The sequence below is a fragment of the Musa acuminata genome, chromosome BXJ2-5 (genome assembly GCF_036884655.1).
Source record: "Musa acuminata AAA Group cultivar baxijiao chromosome BXJ2-5, Cavendish_Baxijiao_AAA, whole genome shotgun sequence".
NCBI classification, from domain to species: Eukaryota; Viridiplantae; Streptophyta; class Magnoliopsida; order Zingiberales; family Musaceae; genus Musa; species Musa acuminata.
The window spans coordinates 3,901,228-3,917,302 of record NC_088342.1 but is presented as its reverse complement, the minus strand read 5'-3'; the positions used below and the strand labels follow the sequence as shown (position 1 = coordinate 3,917,302).

Here is a 16,075-nt window from a genome sequence, read left to right as displayed (position 1 = left end):
TTTTCCTGGTCTGAATCTAAAATAAGATGATCACACTGAAATCGAATATTGTTTGTCTTGAATGAAATATGATATAATCTTACAAATACCAACAAGGACCACTCATTTTAATATTATTAAAGCCTAAAAAATCAGGGAGATATAAGGAATGGCTATTAGTTCGATGGAGGATAAAACACAATCACACTCTTTACTGATAGGGTTGTACTAACTTCATGCAGCATCTTCGGAGGGCTCGTCTTCTTCTGGCTTTGAATTGGCTACACCTTCCACACCCATCTCAGCCTTGAGGTCATTGATGCTCTGCTCCAGTTCATCAATCTTGCTTCCCATATCATCAAGTGAACTGAAGTTAAAGAACTACAACATCTTTGGTTGCTCAACGTGGAAAACGAAAATATGCAAAACACAGGAAACATTAAGCCACGATGACAAAACTAACAGATTGTCATAGAAAGATTGAGAATGGAAAATTAAAAAAAAAAAAAAAAAAAACTCAAATTTTAAAATGCAAAAGTGGGCATTTTTCCTCTGCCTCAACAACATATTTTAGAAAACAAACCATCAAAGGAAGTAAGAGGTTACATATAGAACCATCAATTCAATATGAAGTAACGAAGAAAGTATAAAACTTAAATCCATTTTTTAAATCCTCAATTTGATTAACTTGTCCTTGCTTCTAAACGTCATCAGACATAACTCTTATGAAAAAGGCCAAAACAATACTCATTATAATTGAGGATCTTTTGTTTGTGAGTTGCATTTGCTTGAAGACTTGAACTAGATTCACCTAAAATGTAGGTTGCTCCAACAAAGAATGAAAGAAAGAGAAGAAAAGAATAATTAGAAGTAAGTCATCTATGACACTGAAACTAGTCATCTGAGACTAGAAGTTAACTTTATCAATCAAGAAAAAAGAACATCAGTTACTTTATAGAAACTAAAAGATCTCAATCAAGAAATTCATTACAGCCACAACTTGCAGTCTAATTTTAGTCCTCAAATTCTTTTTCTACCAACAGACTCGGGATCCAAAGGCTTTGTATCAAATCTGACAAGGAATTTGGCAGGCAGTCAACCTGGCCTCAATCTTCTAATTTTGCAAGAAAATTTCTAATCTAGCAAATAACAGAGAGTAAGAAAAACCCAGAAGCTTTTTGTCAGGTGGAACTGTCAAAAGCCCTATATTATTACTTGCAGCTTCCTTCCATACACATGGATCATTTTACCTAGATATCAGCATAGCTCAAAAGAAAGGGAGCATACAAGTTTTGTCTTGGGAAGCAATTTAACCAATGAAAAGCATAAATGCACAAAATGGAATGCAATCGTAATTCAAATTTTATAAACTGGTCATTTCTTTCAGTTGTAATAGTCTACTAGGCACATGAAACAATTCGGATAAAATTCAGCAAAACTAACATGTTATGATTGAACAGAAGCGGCAAAGTCAACATGTACAGTATAGATTATACATAAACATTAACCTATCAGTTCTCAGATCCAAAAGGCAACCAATTACGGACAAATGCTATCAAATATTAGCCAAGAAGACTAGTCAGTACATGAGAAGATGTAATTCTCCCTGTAAAATCCAGAAGCCACACTGTAGTATTTGCCCCTCAAAAAAATCCAGAAAGTGGAAACATCCTGCTTTAAACTAGGTTATCATTGCTACCACAGATTGGTAAATAGGATATTCTTTGAAAGAATGCTGTCAGACATTGCTTGGAACCTATTTTGCTGCAAATAACCATTTATCCATTAAGAAAAAGGAGAACATATATGATTTGTAAAGTAAGCATAATCCTTGCCTAGAAAAGTCAAGAAAAAGTTACCATCTGCACAAGAAGGTTTTGGACCTGCAAAGACCCAAGAACAAGGAATTAACAAAAGGAATTCATCTCCATAACAATCTTACTATATGTATATGCCAAAAGAGTGGAGTAACTATTACTACTAAAGCCCAAAGAATGTGTCTCATCCAGATTAAAAAACAATTGCAAGTTAACAATATATTGTATATACATCTTTAAAGAGAAACAACCCTGGAAGTATACTAATTCGCAAGTTTTTGTCTCAATAAACTCAAAACACGTGAACAAAACAAGCAAGCAAGATGACAATCTCCATGAAATTTCAAGAAATATACAACACAGAACTCACAAATACAGTCATGTCAGCGGTGCTCTGTGCTGGATATTCCGAGTCTTGATCAGCCTGCAATATCAACTGGCTGAACTCATCAGTCATATAAATGATGTCATAGAAAATAGTCATTATGTTACCTCGTAACACAAAATATACATTGGATATAACTCACAAGTCGAGTGTAATATACTTTAATAATGAAATCACGGTAACATGACATGGAACATCTCATTTGAGTGATACCAAACATCAGTTAAAAAAAACCAACAGCTAATGAGGACGATGATGGTAATCAGGCCACAAAAGCAATTAGAGCCTTTTAAAATTCAACTTTTTTCCACACCACAGAAAGTAGCTCACAGAAGAATCCTATGGTGTTGGCATCCTACGTTATGGACATCAGTTCATAATCAAATTCTACTAAGCACTTCAATCTATGAATCGAACATAACAACATATAACATATCATATCACGGAATAAAGCAAAATAAACCTCTTCAGAATCCCTAAATGAGTTAACATATCATATCACAACACTTCATTCTTATAATGCAAAATAAGAACTACATTAGCTTGTCAGAGTCAAACATAACAACATGTCACAGAAAAAAGAACTCCTAAATGTCGGCACTTTACCAAATAACATATCATATCAACTGAAACAACAAAGCATAAAATTAAGACTAGTTTAGGTTTAAATCTGAATTCTAATATGTTCAGTCTTGTTTTCTGTTTTCCACCACAATTCACAAGATTTCTTTCGGATTATAAGCCTCGTAAAGAGATGATGTGACGTAGGAGAAGAGATCAGAACAACAGTTTCCTACGATTCTCAAAGTCCAATCAAAACTCGAACGAACTCCAGAGGAAGATGAGATCCGGAGCAGATATCATCACCCAGTGGACGGTCGGAACGGAAGAGAAAAAGAACAGAGAGAAGAGGGCAATCGATGCATCCATGGTTCGATAGGGAATTCGGGTAAAGATTTGGGTGTAAAGGAGGCCTTTATGGAGCTGACCTTGACGCCTCCGGGGTTAGTGGCAGCCATCGCCCGAAGCCTTCCGTTTCCTCGCTGCTACGCCTCCTCCGATGCTTTTGGACAAGGGAAAGAGTCAGCCGGGCCGACGGTGGACAATATAGTTATCAATATAACGGCCGTTATAATGACGAATTCCCGAAACCAATACCCGCAAAAAACCGTTACAGATATATTCTGCAATGTATCTGTCAGTGAGACTACAGGAAAAAAAATAGAAAAAAAATAAAAGTCTAAAAAAATATAAGAAGGTAAAATATTAAAAAAATAAATATAAACTTAAATTTTGTTATATCAACAACAAAAAAATATTATCATTTTTATCCTCTAAAAGAATTTGCATGTAGATAATGATAAACCTCATGTATTCTCTAAGGTATAAAAAAATATACATCATTTTATTTATTAATTATTATAATCTAAATAGTAAATGATAATGGTAGGATCACTCACATGTTTATTCTTTAGTTTTAGTTTTTCTATTTTAGAAACAAGTTGGTTCCATTTAGTAATATGATTTCTAAAACACAATCGAAATCATATCCGATTAAATTTTTATCATGGGCCGATACTTTGAGATATCGTCCGATAAATATTTTTAGTTCATATCAAAAGTTGATAGTTTTAGAAACTCATTCAACTAGTTTTAACCATTTTGCATAAGTCGAGGGTTTAGAATTTCATTCGATAATTTTAAAGATATCAACAACTATCATGACTAATAAATATCTTGATCATTGATTGCATTATCTTGGGATATATCTTATAAAAAAAATAAATTATATGTCTCATTCTTGTCTACATCTACCCCAAAAAAAAAGAGTTGGATGTTGTTCATTGCTATTTCAGGATCATAGTCCCTAAATTGTGTAGCTAAATCTTCAATGTTATGATCTAATTTGTGAAAAATAAAGCCCCTAATACACTTTAGTTATATGGAAACAAATTCTCTGGCAACAACAAAGTTTAATTCATTAGGGACATGTAAATTTTATACAGATTGAATGAGTCTTATAACTAAATATAGACCATTATGATTTTGTTATAAGCCTTGTGACTAAGAACTTCTAATAAAAAACAAAACCCACCTGGAAATTCCAGCAACATCACAACTCCAAATCTCAAATCTTCTTTTATTTACATGAGTTCACAATCTCCTGTCTCCACCAGCCAACTTTTTCCCCATTGTATATCAAAAGAAAAAAAAATAGTAATTTGATAGTTGTGTCTGTAAAAATAGACCTACCAACTGAGTCTCCCCTATTATGGGACAAAGGAGACCCAAACTTCTTCTCCTTCCCTCCTTGATATTGACGGCGGAGAAAGGAGAGGCAGCAAGAGACAATTATTTCCCCCTCTCACATTTCCTACCTCTTGTCTTTTCCTATCTCTCGGTGCAATCTTGTCATAGTTGTCATCTTGGTTTGACAGAAAGAGAGAGGAGAAGAAATAAGAGGAAGATTCATCATTGTGTCATCTCCTTCAATTGTGATTTTTGATTTGACAGAGAGAGAGAGAGAGAGAGAGAGGCATTGTTTCCTCCCCTCTCGACACCTCTGGTCGCAATCTCATTACACTTTGTAGTCGTGCTTGTTCCAAGAAACCGGGAAGCGAAGCATGGTAAAGATCAGCAACAGCCTGATAGGCATCTTAAACTTCGTGACACTGCTCGTCTCCTTCCCGGTCATCGGCATTGCGGTGTGGTTCCGCGTGCAAGCCGCCACGGAATGCGAGCGGTTCCTGCAACTGCCCCTCCTCATCCTCGGCATCTTCCTCTTCGTCGTATCAGTGCTGGGCTTCGTGGGCTCATGTTTTCGTGTGTCCGTCTTCCTATGGATCTACCTCTTCGTGTTGTTCCTGTTGATCCTTGCCATGGTTGCCTTCACGATGTTCGGCTTAATCGTGACCAATAAGGGTGTCGGACAAGCGATAGTTGGGAGGGCGTACAAAGAGTACAAACTCGACGACTACTCGCACTGGCTGCAGAAGAGGGTGCGGGATTGGCCGACCTGGAATGTCATCGAAGGCTGCTTGAAGGAGGCGAAGGTCTGCGGCCAGCTCGAGGGTGCCGTCGGCATGAAGGCCACCGAGTTCTACCGGAAAAACCTGTCGCCCATTCAGGTATGTCTTACGTTCTCTCTCTTTCAACCATCGCAGAACAATTAGTGTGTGATCTGCTGATTAAAAGAAACAAGAAGAGAAGAGAGGAGAGAGTAAATTAGGACAAAGATTTCTTGATGAGTGAGGATAGAGAAGAAAAGAATAGCATCATCCGGCCTAAACCCTAATTTTGTGTACTTCAGTCTGGTTGCTGCAAGCCACCGAGCTACTGCAGATTCACCTACGTAAATGCTACGTACTGGACGACGCCAAAATCTGGAGCAGTTGCATCAGGGCTCGATTGCAAGGCATGGAGTAACGGCCAGGAGAAGCTGTGCTACTCCTGTAACTCATGCAAGGGAGGTGTTCTGGCAACTCTCAAGGACGGGAGGAAGAAGGTGGCCATCGTCAACGCGGCTCTTCTTGTGTTTCTCATCATCACCCACACGGTGGGCTGCTGTGCGTACAGGAACAACAAGTCTCGCAACCATTACCCTCCTTACTACTATGGGGGTGCGCATCACTGATTCAGTTTGCTCGGTTAGTGGTGGTGGTGGTGGTGATGGCAATGGATTCTACTTTTGATTCTTTGGTTAATCGTAAGGCTACATATGTATTTCTTGTACTTTTGGTTTCAAGATTTATAGATTTATCCTTTCTAAATTCTAAACCATTGCATTAATTTTCTTAATTCGATAGTTGATAAGACCCTACGGTCTTATCGTAAAAGAAGAAAGAGCTTTGATACTAATTGATAAGACCCTAAAGTCTTATCGTAAAATGCTCTGATATCAAATGATAAGACTTTAGGGTCTTATCAATTGTTATTAGAGCTCTTTCTTCTTTTACGATAAGACCTTAGGGTTTTATCAATTGGTATCAGTGCCTTATTATTTTTTTTCATTTCTTTTATGATAAGACTTTAGGGTCTTATCAATAGTAAGTACAGCCAATTAGCTTTATGGTCAACAAAAAAATTCAGTTTTCAAACCCGTGATAACCTTTTGATTTGATTGCATTCTTCCTCATTCATGACATGAAAGATTTGGAATTTGAAAACTCATCCCATTAATTTTTATACATTTATCAAAGATTACCTAATCTATGAAGGATAAGATTTTTGTGATTGGATCCAATTAAGAAAGGGATACAATATAAGAAAAAGGCAAACAAAAAGAAAGAATAGAAAAGAGAATATTTCTTTTGGAGAAAAATAGATTGGCCGGAGTGTGATTAAAAGAATATCTGTGGAAAATATAAAACAATATGACTAGAAATTAGAGAATATTGTCAAAGAGAAAGTATGATTAATGATAAAGATCAAAATAAACATGTTACAATTATTCTAGTTTATAAGTCTATAATCTCCGAATCATGTTTTGTTATATTTGAATACGACGGTTTGTTATTTTAGACTAATTCTTATCACTCACTACAAGTGATAAAATTATTATACTTTTTTTTTTCTAATTATTCTAATTTTCGATTATCTCTCATCTCCTTTGATTTTTTTTATTTTTCAATTCCTTCGTGTAGTTGACATCGAAATATTTTTCGCTCTTGTGGAAAAAATTATTCGGTTGTATTTTTGATGGTTTCTATAAAATCTTGAAATTAAAAATATCGATTGAAGTGCTCATAACCTACTCTGGCCGATTCCAAATTGCTAATTTTAATGGCTCGTGAGAGATCATAAACTGTTGACAGCCAATCTTTGAGGACCCAAAGGAGGTGTCTTCCAATTCAGTGCAATTTAGTCTGACTTCAACATAGGTGTTCAAGACTCAATTCATGTGTAAGTATGTTAACTTGTCTAGTGAAAGTGATGTGGATGGTCATGTAAGTAAATCCATCATGCGTTATCTGATGTAATTTTCATCTTTCATGGTTGGATTATTCTCTAAAAGTTGATCTGAGCCAAGAGCCACAGTAGTGCTTCAGTTAATGGTTGAGAATTATATCTAATTAATGTTACTCCGATCCCTTAATTAGTTCAAATTACTTTAAATCCATCATTTACTTAAATGCATAAAATGATAATAGTATATATAAATTATTGAAAGCATCAGTGACCTTAGCTAGTAAAACATCAAGGTCTCAGACTTTGAATCTCGTCTTCATCATTTATTCTTTTAAAGTATTAATAATAATATAATTGATGTGCCTCTTTTATTAGAACAACAATCAATACCATGCTCTATAGTACTCTAATATCATTTATTTTTTTGACCTTGAATCTTTGATATAAGATGTTTAAATCTAAATTAATTATAGTAGTATATACATGAGATCTTTACAAGTCAATCCAAGACTTCGTTTAAGAGACTGCATATATATATTTTCTCTCTTGTATTTGCTTTTAGCTTCTTGATTGAATTAATGAGAGTATAGATATCATAAGAGCTGCAACAATTGTCTGCTCATGATAAACTGTACAGCAAGTAGAACAACATTAGCTGACTTGTGTAGTCAGTCCTTTTTCTTGCCTTGGAAGTGAATTCAAATTAGTGCAGTTTCTTCACACTTACTACTGTGCATTTGGTTAGTTCCTGCAATGAGGCTTATACTGCATTAAAGGTTCTGCTGTCACAATCCTGACCTATCAGTAACACTGCTGGAGCAATCCTAATTTTCTTTTTTCCACCTTATGAATTCAGGTAGAAAAAAATAGATAACTAAATCTACTAATTTATTTCCAGCTTATGAACCCAAGTCCACAGCAATGGGATCATGTTCACAACCCTTGGTTTCTGTGTGCTGCACATAAGTTCCATGTTGCCAAGCATGAAGTGACATCTGCTTAGGTTAAAAAAAACATGAATACAATGAGTGCAGTCCTTAGGATAACACCTTGGACATACCCATGACCACTCACCTGTCCACTCAATGAGTGGACTCCTTACCTTTCTCAAAGTCACCTTTCTCAAAGTCTTACATTGGATCTAAAGTTTTTTCCTTTTCCCTTTTTTTTATTTTCTTTGTGGAGAAGAAAACTTAGATATTCATAGGACCAATTATCGAATGACATATATACAAGATTTTGTACAAAACTTATATTAGTCATTAGATCTCACAAAAGATTTAGATGGTTCGATGCGGTATGTATACTACTCGATATAAGATCTATACATTCAAGATAAAATTTGTATTGGATGATAAATTATTTTTTTAACTCATACATACGATAGTATTGACATATCAACATATTGATTCGAGTTACGATTGGTAAAATCCAATCCTCAAAATTAAAAACTTTTCTTATAAGGATTGTGAGAAAGCATTCATGTAGAGTGTTTGTTATCAATCATTGAAATACACCTTGTTCAGAAAATAGAGTGGAGGACCACTCTCCATCCTTTAGCTGAGCATATTTATTGTCATTTTAATTTTTTTCTTCTTTATTAAAATAAATACTATCTTGCAATTAAATTGAGTCTTCTTTTATTTCTAGAGACTGAAATTTAGAAAGTCCAAAAAAAATTACAAAAAGAGGGGAGAGGAGAAAGGGAGAAAATTATAATTTTTTTGTTTTTATACATTTGTGCGCGTACATTTCTGTGAAGAAACACCTGAAATTCCACATAAAATACTCTTTTTTTTTCTTTTTTTTTTACATTTGTGTGCATATGTCAACATAAAAGGATATTTGTTTCTCCTATTTGTTGTGCCTTTTGACAGATCTTGACATTAGGGGAAGGTAAGAGGAGCACTACTTCATGCTCCCACTTTAGTCATCCTACCCAACCCCCACTGTATATTAAAAACATCCTACTTGATGTGCTTTCTTCTTCTCCTATTCCTTGGATATGGTGTCACAGCAAAGATATACATCTTATAAAGAAGCTGCAGAGATCATATTCCTTGTTGTTGCATATAATGTCAAGGAAGCTCCAATCCTCTTGGACTCAGAAAATGCATCCCAGCTAAGAAAAAGAAGGGAGAGGGAGAGAGAAAGCATAGCCACATTTCTTCATCACCCCTAGTTTGAGATAGAGTTAAATTATAGAGACCATCCATTCTCCTTTCTCTTCATCATCTGGGACAGCAAAGATAGGAGCTCAGAGTGGTCCAAAAATATGTTCATACAACCAAACAATTTTGTGAGGAAATGTAGAGAGAGAGAGAGAGAGAGAGAGAGAGAGAGATTATCCCTATCCTCCAGAATAGTACTGATTAGAGAATAGGTGGCCACTGGATGCCTTTTGTCCATCTCTCTCTCTCTCTCTCTCTCTCTCTCTCTCTCTCTCTCTCTCACACACACACAAAGCAACAAATAGAAAAAGAAAATAAAAAAGAGTAAAATTATGCTGTTCATACTGGATAGGGTTAGACACCCACTCCAGCCAAAAGACATTGTGTTTACAGTTCTTGGTTGGCTTAATTGTTCATTATCTAGCTTTATGCAGTTGATAAAATGTTAGATGTCTGCAGTATGTAGCAGAATTTTACTGTCACTGCATGGTTAGCTTTGATGAATGACTAAGTGTGTCCTTCAGTGACAGAGACTGCACAAAATGGTAGAAATGACAAAAGCTTCTGTTGTCATTCACAATCATGCACACTTTTCTTTTGATGATCTATTCCTGCTACACACAATTTTTGCCTATAGGAAAGAAATCTTGTTATGAGCTTCATCAGAAAAAAAAATGTCAAGTGAACAATTGCTTAAATCCCTTTGCCAAAAGATAATTTTGATGGTTTATATCAAATAAATACACTATGTTTTCTGAAATCATGCTGTTGAGAGCTCAATTGCAGTGCCTTGAATAAGTTAACCTGATGAAGGGATCACTATGAATCAGCACAAGATTAAAAACTAAAGCTGAAACATTATGCAATCTATTCTTCAGATCAATGAGATGTCATCAAGAAAGAGAGTTGATAAGCTGGAAACGAAGTGAATGTTAGTTAATTCTTCTTTCCTGCCAAGCGAAGGAAGTTTTCATGGCCTCCAAAGCCTCATCAGCTAAATCACCAAGTAGGTAGAGATGCAATGTTAAAGAAAGAGCAGCCATGGAGATCCACTGGAATCCAATTTCCCTCAGTGGCTGATACTGTGGGAAATGGAGGCAACATCAAGCCCCTTGTGGTGAGGCTGACACAGAGACCCATTTGACTTCCCTCATTGGGTGGCTGCCCTCCTCCCATCTGAACACCAGAAATCAAATGTTGTGTAATCATCACACAAACCTGCTGCAGGTGAGAAGCAATGGTGGTGGCATTGGTACAGAGAAGTCAAATGTGTTTTCTGCTCTTCTTTTATTGGAGACTCTCTCTCCTCCCATCCCCTCTCCATGGACCACTACTACATCATGTTGAGGAATACAGCATCTAACTACTGAAACCAAGGGAGAAGTGATCATATACAGTTCTGTACCACTGGGTTTGCATTGTTGGTAGGAGAGGAGACCCAAGAAGAAGTTGTAATCAGTAGAAAAAGGGAGGAAGGATTCTCCACTACTTCAGTGGGGCTCCTCAATCCACTCGGACAACACCTAAGGAAGATGAACTAAGCTGAGAAAGCAGTCTCTTAATTTGCCCATGCAATATATATATATATACATATATACATATATAATGAATTAAAAATAATTAACTGAAATAATTTCGGATCAGAGCTCCACTAACGGTGGCATTAGGAGTTCAATCATCTCAAATGGTGTGACTTGTGACCCTCAATTTCAAATCTTGATTGGTGAAACCAAAGGTGAGACAAATTTAATACATGTCATGACGGTTGCGTGCCCGAACCCGAACTGCACTGCGTTACACATGTTCGACATCTGTCCTCATGACATGACACAATTCGATTACCAATCAAGTGTGACAGTCATATTCATCGGATATCTGACATTAATAATTAATTTAACTTCGATATCGTCGTGCCCTTTGACAATCTAATTGGAAATTTTAATTAGATGATAGTTCGATTTAATTTAATTTAAGTGGATCGAATACACATAATTACCTAAAACAGTCCGACCCGTTCTCGTCCCCCACCCCCACCTTCCAAATGCCCTCTTTCTTGATTCAACCCAACGCACCCCCCGTGGCCCCGATTGTGGTCGGCGGTGGGGCCCACACGGGCCACCCAACCCTGCCTCCCCATGTGCTCCTACCGCGTGTGGTGCCTCTGCGTCTGGTGGCCCCACCCGAACACCTGTCATGGTCCCACGTCAACTTCGTCCGCGGTGGGCCCGCCCTCCCCGGTGTGGTGACCCCCACGCCCACGCCCCCTCCCGCGCCTTGACTTGTTTCACTTCTTTAAATTTTCAATCTATTATTATTATTATTATTATTATTATAGATAATTTAATATATTTGCAATCTTTATATTATCTCTTCCCTCAATACTTATATATACATAAGCATACCCACTCAAAACTCGTAACTATTATTTCTTAATCAAAATCTAATTTATTGCTTCCAACGTTTTAACCTGAATTAAAATTTGGGAAAATTCAAAAGTTAATAAGATTTGATGTTTTCTTTGGTCTGTAATCGCATGCGACAATCAATCAAGGCAATCTAGTCAAGATAGCAATCAAATTCCTATTGTACCGGATGGAATTTCTTCTTTCCCTTCTGAATTCATCAGTTAATATAAAAAATATAAATGATTTTTGTCACCATCCAGACTTTCATACTATATTCGTATAATAATACTTATATCTATCGTACAATAAATACCATGTTGTACAGTAGAAGAAACAAACAAACTCAGATCTACTTTGGCCAACCCTTCCCCGTTCCCCGTTCCCCGTATCCCACAAGTCCCCATAAATACGGATCCAGATCGGTATAAGATAAACCGAATACCTTATCCCCACGTCTCGATCGCAGCCATTCCCCAACTTCACCGTATGGACTACGCTATCCCTGCGATGTTCCATGTTCACACATGTTATCCTTCCCCTATCCCGTGATATCCCAACACTCATTGTGGCATTTCCGTCACACCAGGCAAACTCCCCAGCTATAAATCCACGCCGTCGTCCCTTCCCTCAACTTTGGCCGCGAAGCCTCTCCACACCGAAAGAAGACAAGAACAACGGAAGAGAGGCCTTCTTGCTGCCGCCGGAGTCCCCGGCTCCGGCCGTAACTCCCTCCCGCCTCCTCCTTTCTCTCTGCCTTCGTCGCTGTCGCCGGGCTCTGACGCGGCCTCCGACGAGGTCTCGGTGGCGGAGTTGGGGGATCTCGAGGAGGCCGAACCCTGACAGGATTGCCGCATGATGGGGTTTTCTCTCTTTCTGATGAAGACGTCGACGAGGCTCCTGTGGAGTACGTCGTTCTTCCGCCACAAGAGCATCGTCTTCTTCTGAACCGATCAAGGAGACCTCCTTATACATATAGATATAGCACGTATTGATATTGATCTCGATAGACGCTGCTATAGCAAGCTTCGATCTTGGTGGAAGAAGGAGAGGGGAGAGAGATCTCGTCAGCGGCCGCACTGATCTGTGTTCGAGCTAGGGCGATGGACTCTGGCCGTCTGATCTTTCATTCCTCCTTGTCGCACGGCCACCACGGGCAGCAGATGATCCTCCTGGGCGGCGGCGGCCCGGTGTTCGGAGGTGGGTTCCTTCGTTTTTCCGATCTTGTCCTCGTTGGTGCTTGTTGTCGTGTATGGGTCGGTTGCCCGGCGTCAAGTTACTTAGTAGGGGTATTTTCGGAATAAAAGGGGCGGGACCAGCTGTGTCTGCGGTCGAGGGCGCGAGCAAGCGCCGGCCCTTCTTCACGTCGCCAGACGAGCTACTGGAGGAGGAGTACTACTACTACGACGAGCAGCTGCCGGAGAAGAAGCGCCGCCTCACGCCGGAGCAGGTAATTCTTCTGCCCATCGCTATGTTCATGTTGCGTAGAATTCAGAAGTTGATGCGAGGACACAAGGAAGAGGACATAATGCCATGGACGGTAACTATAGTTTTGCTTGTGAGAGAACACTTCCACAGGGCTGTAATAAAAGGTTTTGGTCTTTTCCCTTAGCATATGACCTGTTCTTTGTTGTCGCTTATTGGGACACGGTACCACGGCCATGGGCGGGCGTGCTAGTTGATTCCCAGATCACATGTAGGTCATTGGAACTGGATACGTGTTAGATTTAACGGAGGAATATGCTTTTACTCTTCCAATGGTGCCATGGAGGCCTCCTCCGCCCCCTCCGTGTGGTTGACCGATGCAATAGGTTGTCGTATTTGACGCAGCAACTAGAATAAGTAATCTCCCGTGTTGGGGTGTTGGTCGACTTCCGGATGGTTGTGATGTGCTGAAGTGAATGATGTTGAGGTTGCGGCGATGAAAGGTACACCTGCTGGAGCGGAGCTTCGAGGCGGAGAACAAGCTGGAGCCGGAGAGGAAGGGTGAGCTCGCACGGAAGCTGGGGATGCAGCCAAGGCAGGTGGCTGTTTGGTTTCAGAATCGCCGCGCCCGGTGGAAGAACAAGCAGCTGGAGCACGACTTCGACCGCCTCAAGTCCTCCTACAACACCCTCCTCGCCGACCACGATTCCCTCCTCAGGGAGAACGACCGCCTCCGCTCCCAGGCATACACACACACACTCTCTCTCTCTCTCTCCTCGATTCCAAGATAACACCACCTTCGTCGTCAATCGTGTTCGACGAAATGGTTGGCGTTGGCGCCATTGGAGAATGGCCGCCTTCCTGTTGCTATGGTTAACCGCCATTGGTGGCAAATCCTTCAGGTGATCTCACTGACCGAGAAGCTCCAGATCAATAAGGCTACAGCCCCGACGGCAGCCGCAGGGATCACCGGGACAAAAGCGGGCGACCATGCCGCATCAGCTACCGACCTCGCGTCCCTGGCAGTGCAGAAGAAGGCGGAGGACAGGCTGAGCACGGGAAGCGGCGGGAGCGCGGTGGTCGACGCGGAGTGCCCGACCCACCTGTTGGACAGCGGCGAGGTGTCCTTCTTCCCCGAAGGCTACCACGGCGACGTAAACGACGCGGCTAATTGTGACTGCTATTACGATTCGATGTTCGTGGGGGAGCACCATCATCACCACCACTACCACCACCACCACCAGGAGGATGCCCAGCTGGGGTTGTGGGTTTGGAACTGAACAGAACGAGCACACGGTGTCACTGCAGCTTCTTCTTCCTCTCCCCCTCCTTCAGTAAGTATCTATGGCTACTACTAGTACGTGAAGTATGAGTTGTAATCTGCGGTATGCTTTGGGATGTGTACAAATGTCTGGAATAAGTGGCTGGAGGCGAAGACTCTCCCTGTGCATGGTATTATTATGTTCTTGACGGTGTTGCTGCCGTTGCGGTTATGTTGTTTTGGGGATACATTGAGCCAATCATAATCATGATCAAGTTGATGATGTGCAATTCAACTAGCACTGGATTTTGTGCACGCGTGTGTGTCTTGGAGTGTCTTTAATTATCTTTTTTGAATAATTAGAAAAAATAAAAAAAAGTTCAAAGCATGATCTTTTTAAGATTGACATCAATACTGTCTTCCTCTGTTTTAGTGCTTAATTACTGTAAGTTTCCTGGAAAGAGAAACGAAAGTGAAGTTTCAACTTTTGGTTTGTATTGTGTTTATATTAATGTTAATATATCTTGTGGGAATCTATTGATGTTGCTTGTTCCTTGTGAAAGGTATGGGACATTTTCACAAGGGAAGAACAATTAGATGGTGCACACCATCTTCTTCCATCTAAGTTGCAACCCACTCGCGATGGTTTCAGTTCATGGAATCGGGTTTTAGATGTTCTTTTATCTCTATTTTTTCCTTATTTTTGAGAATAAAGTGTGATTCGTTTTTTACCCATTCATGCCGTACAAAGAACAGTCGGATGGCACGTACGCAGCTTCCCCAACTTTGCGTTGGCATTATTAGTAGAGAGGAAAAGGGAGGCAAGAAGGTCGTCCATAGTGGTAGCTCGTCCAGCCATGGCCGCAGAGACCATCGAGGTGCTTATCCTGTCCTCCTCCTCCATCTCAGTACTGTTACTTAGCGTTGGTGGGTTTGCCCTGATCTAAGTCTGCATAGTTGGGAGAGCTATCAGAGGAGGCTTCCGGGGGGTTCGGCGCCGTAGCAGCATGCAACAAGCGAGCGAGCTGTGTGCTTGGAGAGCTTCGAGGTGGGCGATGTCGGCAGGCTGCTTCCTACATGCGAGCATGCGTTCCATGCGAAGTGCGTGGATGCTTGGCTGGTGCAGACGCCCACCTGCCCCTAGTGCCGAGACTCCTGCAATGGCCGGGAAGGTCTTGAGCTGTTCGAAGCAGCTGTTTGTGAATAGCAGCTGCATGAATCCTCAGATTATACAGCGGTCAATTCAGCGGAACGATCAGCAGCTGTTTGTGAAAAGGACTCGCTGAAAACATTAATCTACTTCAGCAGATTAATTAGAAAGGATTCTGCCAACTGGAAGTATCACCAATCCCCATACAACTCTTGAGCAATTGATTAGAAATAAGACTCATATTCTGCATATAATCTACTTCAGCTGTGAGGTGTTGATTGATAAGTAAATATTCTTCATAGTCAATTAGAAATAGCTGCTGCTATTAGTCAAATCTTCCTTGAAAATTTGTGGGCTAATTTATTGGATCCTTGCACAGTGGAAAGAGGCTTCCAAGAACTAAATCAAGAAAACATGGGGATAGCAACCCCAAGTTGTTCCAAATAGGGTTGGATGGCTCACAATTTGGGCTTCCTTTTGTTGTGTTATTGTGTTCATTCAAAACAGATCCAAATTGTTTCAGATAGGCTTGTTGTTTTCTGTTCTTGGAAGCAGTAACACTAAAACAGATTGAAAA

General features: G+C 39.9%; 3 protein-coding genes across 4 annotated transcripts; 2 read left to right on the top strand and 1 right to left on the bottom strand.

The window, feature by feature from the left end:
• Window positions 1–36: 36 nt before the first annotated feature.
• On the bottom strand, window positions 37–3,273 carry LOC103983999 (heat shock factor-binding protein-like). 2 transcript variants are annotated; one of them, XM_009401388.2, is made up of 5 exons: window positions 3,171–3,273; window positions 2,167–2,220; window positions 1,839–1,862; window positions 1,701–1,743; window positions 37–341 (listed from the first exon to the last, which is right to left on the bottom strand). In XM_009401388.2, the coding sequence occupies exons 1-5, from the start codon at window positions 3,198–3,200 to the stop codon at window positions 214–216; spliced, it is 279 nt and encodes a 92-aa protein (XP_009399663.1). In that variant the 5' UTR covers window positions 3,201–3,273; the 3' UTR covers window positions 37–213. The 2 variants fall into 2 exon arrangements, with proteins under 2 accessions (XP_009399663.1, XP_064964161.1); XM_065108089.1 differs by having other exon boundaries at window positions 2,167–2,232; window positions 3,171–3,246.
• A 1,510-nt stretch (window positions 3,274–4,783) lies between these two features.
• On the top strand, window positions 4,784–12,505 carry LOC103984350 (tetraspanin-8-like). Its single transcript, XM_009401837.2, has 3 exons — window positions 4,784–5,309; window positions 5,492–5,801; window positions 12,252–12,505. The coding sequence occupies exons 1-3, from the start codon at window positions 4,806–4,808 to the stop codon at window positions 12,503–12,505; spliced, it is 1,068 nt and encodes a 355-aa protein (XP_009400112.2). The 5' UTR covers window positions 4,784–4,805.
• Window positions 12,290–14,646, top strand: LOC103983998 (homeobox-leucine zipper protein HOX16). Its single transcript, XM_009401386.3, has 4 exons — window positions 12,290–12,862; window positions 12,970–13,112; window positions 13,591–13,830; window positions 13,990–14,646. Exons 1-4 carry the CDS (start codon window positions 12,766–12,768, stop codon window positions 14,365–14,367), a joined length of 858 nt encoding a protein of 285 aa, XP_009399661.2. The 5' UTR covers window positions 12,290–12,765; the 3' UTR covers window positions 14,368–14,646.
• Window positions 14,647–16,075: the final 1,429 nt, after the last annotated feature.